Source organism: Sorex fumeus, unplaced genomic scaffold (assembly GCF_029834395.1).
Source record: "Sorex fumeus unplaced genomic scaffold, SorFum_2.1 ptg000014l, whole genome shotgun sequence".
Classification (NCBI taxonomy): Eukaryota; Metazoa; Chordata; class Mammalia; order Eulipotyphla; family Soricidae; genus Sorex; species Sorex fumeus.
The window spans coordinates 37,745,237-37,757,585 of NW_026606071.1; the positions used below are offsets into that span (position 1 = coordinate 37,745,237).

The 12,349-nt window shown below is 60.1% G+C and overlaps 1 protein-coding gene across 3 annotated transcripts; it reads left to right on the forward strand.

The window, feature by feature from the left end:
- Positions 1 to 3,899: 3,899 nt before the first annotated feature.
- Positions 3,900 to 9,932, forward strand: DNAJB2 (DnaJ heat shock protein family (Hsp40) member B2). Of its 3 annotated transcripts, XM_056111713.1 has the most exons (11): positions 3,900 to 4,034; positions 4,311 to 4,410; positions 4,957 to 5,066; positions 6,211 to 6,264; positions 6,443 to 6,574; positions 7,274 to 7,366; positions 7,466 to 7,568; positions 7,695 to 7,765; positions 8,247 to 8,489; positions 9,285 to 9,313; positions 9,561 to 9,932. In XM_056111713.1, the coding sequence occupies exons 2-10, from the start codon at positions 4,346 to 4,348 to the stop codon at positions 9,305 to 9,307; spliced, it is 894 nt and encodes a 297-aa protein (XP_055967688.1). In that variant the 5' UTR covers positions 3,900 to 4,034; positions 4,311 to 4,345; the 3' UTR covers positions 9,308 to 9,313; positions 9,561 to 9,932. The 3 variants fall into 3 exon arrangements, with proteins under 3 accessions (XP_055967688.1, XP_055967690.1, XP_055967687.1); XM_056111715.1 differs by lacking the exon at positions 9,285 to 9,313 and having other exon boundaries at positions 9,561 to 9,931; XM_056111712.1 differs by lacking the exons at positions 9,285 to 9,313; positions 9,561 to 9,932 and having other exon boundaries at positions 8,247 to 8,662.
- Positions 9,933 to 12,349: the final 2,417 nt, after the last annotated feature.

The window sequence follows — 12,349 nt, forward strand, 5'->3', positions numbered from 1 at the left end:
TCTTAATCTAGTTTACTTATTTGGCCACACATGCCAGTGTTCAGCAGCTATTCCAGCTCAGTGCTTGGGGGCTCCCAGTGATGTTCCAGAGGACGGTGCAGAGTGTCGGGGACCAAAGCCAGGGCCTCCCATGCACAGGCAAGTGCTCTACCACTGAACCACATCCCTGGCCCCTACTTTTTTTTTTTTTTGGTGTGTGGGAGGCACACCTGTCGGTGCTCAGAGTTTTCTCGTGGCTCAGCGCTCAGGGATCACTCCTGTAGCACTGTCCTCCCGTTGTTCATCGATTTGCTCAGCGGTCACCAGGAACATCTCCATTGTGAGACTTGTTGTTACCGTTTTTGGCATTTTGAATATGCCCTGGGTAGCCTGCCAGGCTAAGTGGTACCAGGGATCAAACCTGGGTGAGCCGTGTGCAAGAAAAGTGCCCTACCCACTGTGCTATTGCTCCAGGCCCAGAGACTTGTAACATTTTAAATGATTTATCCAATTCCGTCTGCTTTCACCCAAGCAACTTTTTAGCATCCTTGTAGACAGCAGAAACTAATTCTGGCAAAGACCAAAAATTACCAAGCCCTCTCCCTTCTAAGGGACTGGAGCGATAGCACAGCGGGTAGGGCGTTTGCCTTACACGCGGCCAACATCGCTGACCCGAGTTCGATTCCTCCGCCCCTCTCGGAGAGCCCGGCAAGCTACCGAGAGTATTCGATATGCCAGACACAGTAACAACAAAGTCTCCAAGGGAGACGTTACTGGGCCCGCTCGAGCAAATCGACGATCAACGGGAGGGCCTTTACCTTTACCTTTACCTCCCTTCTAAATTGAAGAGATATTGAACTGTAGCACTGTAGCACTGTCCTCCCGTTGTTCATCGATTTGCTCAAGTGGGCACCAGTAACATCTCACAACAAATAGACTTGTTGTTACTGTTTTTGGCATATCGAATACATCACGGGTAGCTTGCCAGGCTTTGCCGGGCGGGCGAGATACTCTCGTTAGATTGCCGGACTCTCCGAGAGGGGCGGAGAAATCGAACCTGGCTCGGCCGGCCGGCGGCTTGCAAGGCAAACGCCCTACCCACTGTGCTATCGCTCCAGCCTGAGATATTGAATAGGACATAAAAAAAAACACGAGTGCTGCAAAACAAGGCTCCTGAATGGGAATCTGGGGAGCCGGCACCCTAGTCAAGCCCAGGGCACTCCACAGTTTTGCTCCAAAACCCCCAGTTCTCTTCATCTCTCCTAGGAGGCCCCCTCCCATCCAAACAGTGACAGACATTTCCTCCTCCAGACACTAGGGGCCGCTGTTGGCCCCTCTGCCAGGGCCCCAGGACCGAATTCTCAACTGCCTCTGCTTCTCGGTGAGTTGCTCCAGATTCCAAGTCCCAGTTGGAGCTTCGGCTTTGGCAGAGCTTATGTCTTTTGTCTGCATCCTCGGAGCCGACAAGTCTGGGAGAGCAAGCACTGGGGTTCTATGGCAGGTGGCGACCTGCCTCCCAGCAAGGCCTATGCAATGGAATTCCTCAAATGTAGGTCATAAGCTCAGCTAGGAAAAGCAGGCAAACGGGCTAATGTGTAGACAGACAGACAGACTGACAGACAGGCAGACACACACACACACACACACACACACACACACACACACACATCTCTTGAGTCTGGCCTAAGCGTTTCTCTTTGGTGAAACGTTTCTGGGTCAGAGAGAATTTGTACTAAACTCTACTAGGTACTATGCCTCAGAGGATTTTCCAACTGCCCAAAGTCAAACCCATTTTTAGGGAGGAAAAAGAATGCTCAGAGATCTTCCCAAATCACATTAGTGAGGGTTACAAACCCAGGTCTGTCTGTTTCTGAAGCCTTGGTGTTTGCCTAGAGTCCCCAGGAGAGCAAGGCTGCTGTCTTGCCGAGTTAGAACTCTGTGAAGGTGGGGACTGAGCTATGTTCTTTATATATGTGGGTTGCATCTAGAATGTAGAAGATGTTAAATTAATGAGGGGGGGGGAGGGGGGGGGAGTTGGTTTGGTTAATTTCAAGTAGTAGCCAGATTTTGGAAGGTTCTCTATAATCTTCCAGAAGACCTGAAGTCAGGCATCATTTACAGATAGAAGAGGTCAATTTAGGATCAAATTAGAAATATATATATATATATATAGTCCCCTTTTACCCCACTGCCTCCAAATTTGTCAAAATCATTGACAGGAGGGGTCAGAGAAATAGTACAGCAGGTAAAGGCATTTGCCTTGTATGAGGTGAGGCCTACTTGGGTTCATTCCCCAGCACCCCAAAGGGTCCTCTGAACCCTTCATGAGTAATCCCTGAATGCAGAGCCAGGAGTAAGCCCTGAGCACACTGGATGGTGCATGCTCAGTGTGTGAGTGCGCGCGCGCACACACACACACACACACATACACACATCAACAAGAGATTCAAATCTGTTCATTATGAATCACCCAAACATACACAAATGCTTTGATTTTAAATGCAAGATGTTTATGTATATCAGAGGCTAAATCTTTTCTTCCATGTTTATTTTATGCCATTTTATACCTAATCATTTTATACTTCCAGTGCTGCCAGAGGCCAGATATAAAAATCTGAGTTCTTTCATATTCAAATACTTGCTATTATCCTGGTTTCTAATTTTAACCTTTCTGGCAGGGCTGTTGTAGCTCATGGTAACTAATTTCTACTTTGCTGTTGTCTAATGATGTGGGGAAGCTTTTCATCTGCTAGATGGACATTCATCTATTTCCTTTTATGAAGGGCCTTGTTTTTATTGGGTTATTTATGTTTTTCTTGATGATTTGGGGGGTACACTTTTTGTATCAACACAATTTTGTTTGGGCTGTAGGGACCCAGTGCCTTATAGGCATAAAGTATGTATTTTACCCCTAAGCTACATCCTCTGACCATAACATATTTGGGGGGAGGGGTGTGGATTTCGGGTTACAGCTCCCGTGCTCAGTCTACTCTGATTCCTTGCTTGCTGCTCGCTCCTGGCAGTGCTCAAAGGACCACGGCTTTGGGGAATTAAACCTAGCAAAGCATGCTGTCTCCAGCCTGTTGAGCTCTCTTTTCCCATTCCCCTCTTAACCTACTTTTTGGGGGACTGAGCCGGGTTTGGTGCTCAGGCCATACTACCGGCTCTGCATTCAGGAATCACTCCAGGCTGGCTCAGAGGACCATATTTGGTGGCGGATATGGGACCGGGGTCAGCCACGTGTCAGGCAAACGCCCTACCTACTGTACCTGTACCATCACGCTGCCCTCCCTTTTAACCTATTTCCCCCCTATTATATATATGCATATATATATATACATATATATAGTTGTTTTGATGTTGCTAAGGAGCTAATCCAGGACCTCACATATGCAAAACGCTCTACCATAAAGCTACATTCGCAGCTTTCTACTCCCATAGAATTTTGAATCCGACACTAGCCTTCCTAGGCTTCTGGGCAAAAAAAATAAAAAATAAAAATAAAAAAAAGTGTCTCTGCAATCTGGCCCCAATGGAATGCACATCTTGGGGGGAGGGGGTGAATTCCACGAAACGATCAAACACGCGCGCACACAGAGTCCTCTGAAGCCAAGGAGCTAGGGGGCACGGGTGAGGGACGGGAGGCTCCGCGCCCGGCGGGCAGCGTGGGGGTGGCGCTCGCCTGCGGCGCTCGGGAACCCTCAATCAGAGGCTTGTTTACGGGGAATGCGACCGAGGGACCGGAGGCGGGGCGGCCCGCTCGCGGCCGCGCGTCCTCCCCGCCGAGTCCCCCCCGCGACCTCCCGCGTCCCGGCCCCGCGTGACGTCGCCCGGGGACCAGCCCCACATCGCGGGTCCCGCCCCTTCTCCCGGCAGCTCCCGCGGCCGCCCCGCCCCCGAGTGACAGCCGCGCCGGCCTCCGGGTGCCGGGGAGTTTCCGCGCCGCTGACGCACGGCGGGGGCGCACGGCGGGGGCGCACGGCGGGGCCGCCGCGTCCTACGCAGCAGCCGCGAGCCGGCCGGCGGGGGCAGCCCAGGGACGCCGGGCCGAGGAGGTGCGGGCGGGGGATCCCCGGTCGGGCCCGGAGCGGGGCTCCCGTAGGGGGACTCCCCGGGCCTGGACACCGAGATAGCCCGTGACACCGGCCTGCGCGGGCCCCGATAACGCCGCCCGGCGGAGCCTTAGTCAGCGGTCCCGCGCTGGGCTCCGCTGTCACCCGGGAGCGCCTGCCGCCACCCGGAGGGGGTCGTTGGGGGTGGTAGGGCTGGGGATTCCAGAGCCCCGGGGAGGGGCTCGGGGCCGGGTCCGACGCCTTCTCTCCCACCCGCAGCCCCCAGGAGGCCCGCGCGACGCTGACGAGTTGCTATGGCATCCTACTACGAGATCCTAGACGTGCCCCCAAACGCCTCGGCTGATGACATCAAGAAGGCGTAAGTGCCCGGGCCGAGCACTCACAGCTTCTCCAGCCGGGAGGGGAGGGAGTGTGCAGCCGAGGGGGGGGGTGCTCAGAAAAGGGGTGGGTGTCGCAGATGACACCTGTCGGGACGTGACGTGGAAGGCCACCTCTGAAAGAGGACAGACAGAGCCCTGATGTGGCGCCTGTTCCTCCCCCAGCCCCTCCCCACCTGTGTCCTTTCTCGGCGGCCTGCAAAGGTGCCCAGTGCTGTGAACAAGAGGCCCGGTGCCCGGCAATCCACCCCCCCCCCCGCCCCCACACACATCCACAGGTCCACCCCCTGCGCAACGGCAGCAGGCAGCCTTCCTTCCTTGGCCCGCCCCCCTCATGTACCATATGCTAGGACCAGAGGGGGCTGTGGAGGGCCCCCCCATAGGGCCTTCATTCAAACAGTCTGGGGCCTGTGGGGATGAATGCAGGTGAACCGCGGTGGGCTGATGGGAGCGTGGGTGGAGCTCTGCCCGGTGGGCTGAGCCTCGCCGGACCCCTGGTCCTCCCCTCTGAACCCCGCCTCCTGCAGGTATCGCAAGAAGGCTCTGCAGTGGCACCCTGACAAGAACCCCGATAATAAAGAGTTTGCCGAGAAGAAGTTCAAGGAGGTGGCCGAGGCCTATGAAGTGCTGTCGGACAGTAAGGGCCGGGGAGGGCGGGCCAGAGCAGGGGGCACCCAGTTCCGACTCCAGGCCTCTCCTCCCCAAAGCTGGGGGGGGAGGGGCGGGCGGAGGACACCTGTTGGAATTTAATTAGCACTTAATTTCCAAGCTGGTACTTAAAGTGCCCCCCCCCTTTTATAGCTCCAGTTCAAAGGAGCTCTACTCCGCAAAGCACCCTCGCACCCTCTTCATCTGCACCCAGCCGCTGCTCATGTCTGCACCCCGATTAGGGTGGTTGGGACTTGGGTCCTTATGGCAAGGCTCCCCGCAGGGCAGCAGTCAGTCCATACTGCCATTCTGTGAGGTGGGATGTATCACCCCCATTTAACAGATGAGGACACCGAGGCCAAGAGAGGCACAGTAACTTATTCAAGGTCACGCAGAGTCGGAATAGGAACCCTGTTCTGCTTCTTTTTCATTCCCAAAGTGGGGTTCCTCCGCTGGTTGCAGTGTCAAGCCCTTGTGGGGAACTGAGGGGCAGGGATAGCTGGACCGACCCTGGTCTCAGCCCCCAGGGACTCTCTGATTCTGCTCAGGGAAGACCGGCATTAACTAAGTACATGCACCTTCAGGATGGTACACGTGAGGGGCCCGGGAGAGAGTGCCGGGGTTCAGGCACAAGCCTCGCCACCCCCTGATCTCTGAGCATCGTGGGGTGTGACCCTGGAAGCCCCCAACCTTCGGTCCTCGAATTCAACCTTTTGTTAGATTGGGCCCTGAGCATCACATGGAAGCCCTCCACCCCAACTCCCCCTCCTCAAAAACACTTCCTGTGAAAAGTACTGCAGGAGGAGGAGGCAGAGACGTGGAAGGGAACCGCGGGTGAGGTGGAGGATTAGACTAGGCCCGGGTGCATCCGCAACACCGTGGTAGTTATGGACCAGTGTGGACAGTGACTGTCCCCATGGGCACTCTCTGTCCTTGTCCCCACCCTGGGAGGTTGGTGCTTCATTGCACCCATTTTATGGATGAGCCTCTGGGAAGGGTTCAACTGCTGTACCCATGATAGTCTGGGTCCCCCGTGCACGCCCCGGCCCACCCCTTCTTCTCTCCCACCCCCCTGCCCAGTAGTCATGAGGGTCCTAACCCGGCACAGGGAGGTGACCTGTCTCTCTTTGCAGAACATAAGCGGGAAATCTACGACCGCTATGGCCGGGAAGGGCTGACTGGGGCAGGTAGGCGGAGCCCAGGGCCCCTGATGAGTGGAAGTGGGTCAGGGAGGAGGGGGGAGGAACGGTGCTCGCGGACAACGTGCTCCCAAGCTCCCAGTCCTGCATTGGGGAGGGCGGGGTGGGGTTTGCGGTGTCATGCCGTGAGCCACATCTGTCCACTCCTCTCCCCGCTCTCCTTCAGGGTCTGGCCCATCCCGGGCAGGCACAGATACTGGCCAGGGCGGGGCCCCTGCCTTCGTCTTCAGCTTCCGCAGCCCCGAGGAAGTCTTCCGGGAGTTCTTCGGGACCGGAGACCCTTTCTCCGAACTCTTTGGTGAGTGGGTTCACGCGGCCTCTGGCTAGCTGTCCTGTTTGCACAGAAAGGGGGACCCCAGGGCCGCGGGCAAAGAAAGAAGCTGTGTCCCCTAGAATAGGAAGTGTGGTGGGGCCGGACCCCGGGGGAACTGGGGCAAACCCCCATCCACAGGTTAGAATCTGTGTGACCCTCGAGGGACATGCCACAGTCATGCCTGCTGAAGCGACCGCGACAATGGGGCATTGTTAGGCCAACACCAGGGCTGGCCACGGAGCACTGTCACGTGGCGACGGGTACGGCCTAGCACTGCAGCTGCCACGTGGGGAAGTGAGGAATCGGCCACAATCTTCCCTCCCTGCAGCTGCTAATGCAGGGTGGGCTACACTCATCTGGGTCCCGAGTTACGGATGAGTAAACTGGAGGCACAAAGAACTTGCTTATGGTCACTGAGCAATTCACAGGGCCGGATACCTGCACCCCGAGTCCCTCCCCAGCCCCCCCTTCCCTTCCTCCCTCCTTATCTTATTCGTTATTGTGGATATGTATCACATGTCTAAGGGACTCATTTTGCCAATCAGCCCCAGCAAAAAAGCAGCAAAAACTGGTGCTTAGCGGCTTTGATTTCCAGCTGTCAAGCAGGGTTCCCCCCGCTTGGGGGGCCCCTCTCCTCCAGACGGTGGATGATGGCTTGATGGCTGATGTGCTTGCTTGTTGCAGATGACCTGGGCTCCTTCTCCGAGCTGCAGGGCCGCCTGTCCCCTCGTTCCGGCCCTTTCTTCACCTTCTCGTCCTTCCCCGGCCACTCCTCCAGTAAGTGCTGGCCCTGAGCCCCAGAACCAGCTCCTCTGCTCCGGGGCGGCAGTGTGGACCGCCCCATCTAACCTGCACCTCATCCTGTCTCCTGGCCAGATTTCTCCTCCTCCTCCTTCTCCTTCAGTCCCGGTGCTGGGGCTTTTCGCTCTGTTTCTACATCCACCACCTTTGTCCAAGGACGCCGCATCACCACACGCAGGTGAGGCCTCCTTCTGGAACCTTCCATGGGTGGGGGCGGCGTGGGGGGGGCGTGGGAGACTACCACAGCTTAGACCCCCTCTCCCCGGCCTGCCGGGCTCTGAGAGAACCTCGCTGTCTCCCGCAGAATCATGGAGAACGGGCAGGAGCGGGTGGAAGTGGAGGAGGACGGTCAGCTGAAGTCAGTCTCCATCAATGGTGAGGCTCTGCACCCCAGTTTCCCGGAGAAGCCTCCCCAAAGTGCGCGGGGTGGGGGGCAGGGAGGGAAGGAGGGCTGCCGGTTTTGGAGTGGAACTAGCCGGCCCGGCTGTCTTGGCTCCAAGAAGCCCAGTGGCGTCCAGTTGGTTGTGTTCCTGTTGTGAGGCGCACACCTGCGGCTACCAGGCTACCAGCAGGGGAGGCTGCTGGCACCCTCATTTGCATTTGGCAAGACTGAGACTCAAGTGAGCCAAGATGTGCTCCTTCCTCCCTAGTGAGGACTGCCACTCCCGTCGCCTCACCCTTCCCACAAGCTGCGGCCCGTGGGCCCGTGCGTACGTGTGTCCGTGCGCGCACGTTGGGGCGCACGCGCGTCCATGCGGTCACGTCGGGGCGCTTACGTCGGGGCAGCCTCTCGCGCCCCCCCCCCACCCAAGACAGCAAGGCGCCCAAGCTCACGCCGCCCCCCCTCACCCCGCAGGTATCCCTGACGACCTGGCGCTGGCCCTGGAGCTGAGCCGGCGCGAGCTGCAGCCGTCCATTGGGCCGTCCATCGGCCCCCGGCCCGGGGGCTCACAGGGGCAGCCGCCGCAACAGCAGCAGCCGCCGCCGCCGACCCCCGCCTCACTCCGTAATGACATTGACCTTTTTGAGGATGAGGACCTGCAGCTGGCCATGGCCTACAGCCTGTCCGAGATGGAGGCCTCTGGGCAGAAACCGGCAGGTGGGCGGGGGGTGCAGCCACGCCGCCGCCCGGGGCGACCCGCGGCCCAGAGCCATGATGCGGGCGTGGGGGGCAACCGCGAGGGTGCTCGGAGCGAGGCAGCCAGACGCGGCCCATCCCCAGAGGAGAACGCCTCTCGTTGCCGCATCCTCTGATCACCCTCCCCCACCAACCCCCGCCGATTTGGGGTGGGGGTCCCCGCTCACCCTCGGGAGAGCAGGGAGGGGCCTGGCCTGAGCCCCAGGCAGCCCCTTGCCATCCTGGTGCACCACCTGCGGGTGACCAGGCTGGGGGGCCCCCTCCTCGAGAGCCCACTCAGCCAGGATGTGGGGGGGGGCCCTCAAGGCAGCAGAGGGGGGCGCCGCGGAGCCAGGAGGCATCTCTTAGCATCTCTTAGGAGGCGATGCTCAGGGGCAGGGCAGCCTTGGTGGCATCAGAGACGGGGCTCGCCCCAGCTCCCCCTCCCCCGGGGAGCGCTGCTGCTCTCGCTGTCTCTGGCCGGGCCGCCGACACCCCGACTCTGGTCCTGTGGCCGTCTCCGCTTCCTCCTGGCGCTGCTGCTCCTTCCTCGCCCGCTTGCTCGCACTGGCTGGCCGGCTAGGACTCCCTCCTTCCTACCCACCCCCAAAACCCCCCCCATCCCCCTCCCGCGTGGCGCACACGCGGCTCTGGCCCCCTCGGGCCCGGCCCGTCCCGTCCCGTCCCGGGAGGCTAGCAGGGTGGGGCGGGCGCCTCTCCGTCCGTCCAGATTCGGAGCCGGAACCCACTCCTCCTCCCTTCCTCTTGCTGCCTCAGCCGACCCCAAGCCTCAGGACTAGGCAGAGGTGAGGTCGGCGCACCCTGGAGAGGTGGGCCAGGGCCAGGGCGACCGCGGAGGGAGGTTCCCCCTCTCCCCCAACCCCTCCCCCCCCAGGGGACTGTCCTCAGAGCAACTCGGCTGGCGTGCGTCAGGGCGCAGGGAGAGGTCACAGGGTTAGCCCAGGTCTGCATGCGCGGCTCCTCCTCCCACGGCTGGCCGCTGACCCCTTTCTCCTGTCCTCCCCCTCCCCCCCGTCCCCGCTCTCTTCCCAGATGTGTTCTGAGCTGGATGTCCGGGATCCAGAGTCGCTGCACAGTTCCAACAGGACAGCACCCTCTCCCCCCGTGTGCTGGGAAGGGGACCTTCCATCCCTCTCCCTGACCCGTGCAGCGCTAGAGCTGAGTGGGGGGGTGGGGGCCGGGGGGAGGTGCCCAGTAGTCTTAGCCTGTGAACTCTGCCCCGGATCTTTTGCGGGGGGCTGTCTCTTGGAGACTACAAGTCCCAGAATGCAACGCCTCCGGCCTCATCTCTGATAGGTTAAGCTTGCGGGGGAGCGGGCGCCTGGTGGCGGAGCTGTGCATCTTGGGATATGTAGTTCCAGCCCCGCTCGCTCCGGGAGCCTGGGGGACATCTTGTCATTTAGATTTGTCCCCCACCCCGGCCAGGAGGGTGGGGAGGGGGCGGGCTGCGAGAACGTGGATGAAGGGGGATTTTTTTTTTTTAATTTGGGCCGAGCTCGGGTCCCTCTGACACCTCTTGCTGGTGCCCTCGTGCCATCTGGGCGGGGCTGCTGAACTGGCAGCCCTGGGTCTGAAGAGCCAGCCGGGACAGGAGGACTGAGCGCGGGACGGGATCCCTGGCGGCTGGCGGAGAGCTCCGGAGGGAGGGAGGGCCCCCCTCGGGTGGGGGGGGTGTGTGCGTGGGGGAGAGCGTGCGAGTGCATGTGCGTGCGTGCCTGCATGCATGCGTGCGCGCGTGCGTGTGCGTGGCCAGGGTTGGCATGTGATGGGCACTGCGGGCATGTTGCTGCTTGTCCGGCCGTTAAGCCTCTGACCCCGCCGCCCAGTGCTCGCCACCGCCACCACCACCGCCGCAGAGCTGCCTGGGGCGCCCCGGGGGGGCCAGGGTGGGGAGCATCGCTGGTCCCCGCGAGAGGGGGCGTTTCAGAGACTTGCCCAAGCCTGCTGGGCTGCGCTGAGACGAAGGGGGACCCCAGAAGTAAATAAAGCTGAGTTGTGAGAGTTGGGGTGCTGTGTCCCTGCGTCTTCCGGATGCCGCCCCCGCCCCCCCCCCCCAAGGCAGGCACTGCATGCGGCCAGTGGGGACGCACCTGCCTCTCTTACCCAAACAGCTCCAGGTGGCCCCATGAACAGAGGCCGTCGCTCTTCCCCTGGGGACCCCTCACTTCCTATGGCCACGCCCCCCCCCCAACTTAGCAAAGCCAGAACCAGGCCAAGATCGAGATATGAAGAATACGGGGGACCTGGAACAGCAGGAAGCAGGTGACAGGTGTGGGTTGGTCCCCCTCCCCCCAAGCGAGGAGCCCTTTCCTCCTCTCGCTTCCAGCTGGGGGCTTGACTCAGAGGCCTGCCTGTCCCGGAAACGGGGGTGTAGTTCACCCATGGGGTCCAGGGCCCAGGGAGGACAAGACCAGGGACCCCACACCCCCACACCTCTGTGGATGTCCACAGACGCCCCATGGACACTGGCATCCGAGGATGTGCGTGGCTTTGCCTTCCGGAGCCAGGGGGCCTGAGCCTTCTCCCTGCAGGAGCCGGGCTGAGCTCTTTCAGGCCCCTCTCTGTCCTGGGGGAGGGAGGGGCGCAAACACCCCCCCACCCCACCCCCCAGGAGTTGAGTCTTGGCAGAGTCGCTCCCTTGGCGCCCCGCCAAGTGGGCGGTGCAGCTTCCTACCACACCCCCAAGTTTTCACTTGCAGAGGAAGAGTCTTGGGAGGGTCCAGGGGCCTTAATTCCCAGGGTGCACCAGGCCCAAGGCTCTGGCTTCATTTTCTGCATCTACCACCCTTGTCTGACTGGAGCGGTAGCACAGCGATTGCACACGGTGGACCCGGGTTCGATTCTCCCATCCGTCCCTCTCGGAGAGCCCAGCAAGCTCCCCGTGGCGTATTCAATATGCCAAAAACAGTAACAAGTCTTACAATGAGGGCGTTACTGGTGCCCGCTCGAGCAAATGGATGAACAACAGGAGGACAGTGCTACAGGGCTACCACCTCTGTCAGACGAGGGAACCGTTAGGGAGGCCCTTCTGAAAACCAGGGCCTGGGAGGTAAAGGAACGACGGAGCCCCCTGACCCCGCCGGGTGCCTGGTCTCATAGAGCCACCATACACAACAACCAGTGATGCTGCGCGGAGGGTTGGGGGCGTGGGTCAGCACAGCTCAGTCCGAAGCCCACCACCAACAGGGTTCCTGAGGCCAGAGAGAAGCCAGGGAAGGGGAGAGATGGAGAGAGTCAGCTGTGCTGGGGGCCTCACTCCCGTCTACCAGGGGGCTGCTTCCCAGTCCGTGAGTCGGGCCGGCGCTGGGAACGTGGGCCCAGGTTAGACTAAGTTCACATCTGCAGCACGCCCGCAGAACTACAGTTTATAGTGATGTTACCCCTGTCCCCCACTATGGATGGGGTTGGGGGCGCTGAGTGCAGATGGCGCGCTCACAGCCCAGCTCGGGCCTGGGTGCCGGAAAAGCAGGGCACACGGGGCAGAATGCTGCAAATAGCTGCACACAGACACACACTTTATTCACATGAATACAAAAGTAGAATTTTTTTTCCCCTCCAAATTTTTCTCTGGTGCCAGGGGAGATGATGGAACATGAGTAGCGAGAGGGCTGGTCCAGCAGGGGCTAAATGGGATTCTCCAGGGACAGCAAAGGCTGGAATAGCTGGAGGTGGCAGCCCCTCCCCTGGGTCTGCCCATACTGGAGGGCAGCAGGGGTGAGGGGAGGGGGGCCCGCATTTTCCAGAATGGCGGGACAGGCGGGCTGGGGGGGACTCAGGCAGGGGCGGCGGTGGTGGAAACGGCTGCCCAGGGCGAATGTCTC

Coding starts and splice junctions, on each gene's coding strand:
- DNAJB2 (XM_056111712.1), top strand. CDS start 4,346: ATGGCATCCTACTACGAGATCCTAGACGTGCCCCCAAACGCCTCGGCT. Junction 6,575..7,273: donor CCCTTTCTCCGAACTCTTTG/GTGAGTGGGTTC, acceptor TGCTTGTTGCAG/ATGACCTGGGCTCCTTCTCC. Junction 7,766..8,246: donor GAAGTCAGTCTCCATCAATG/GTGAGGCTCTGC, acceptor CTCACCCCGCAG/GTATCCCTGACGACCTGGCG.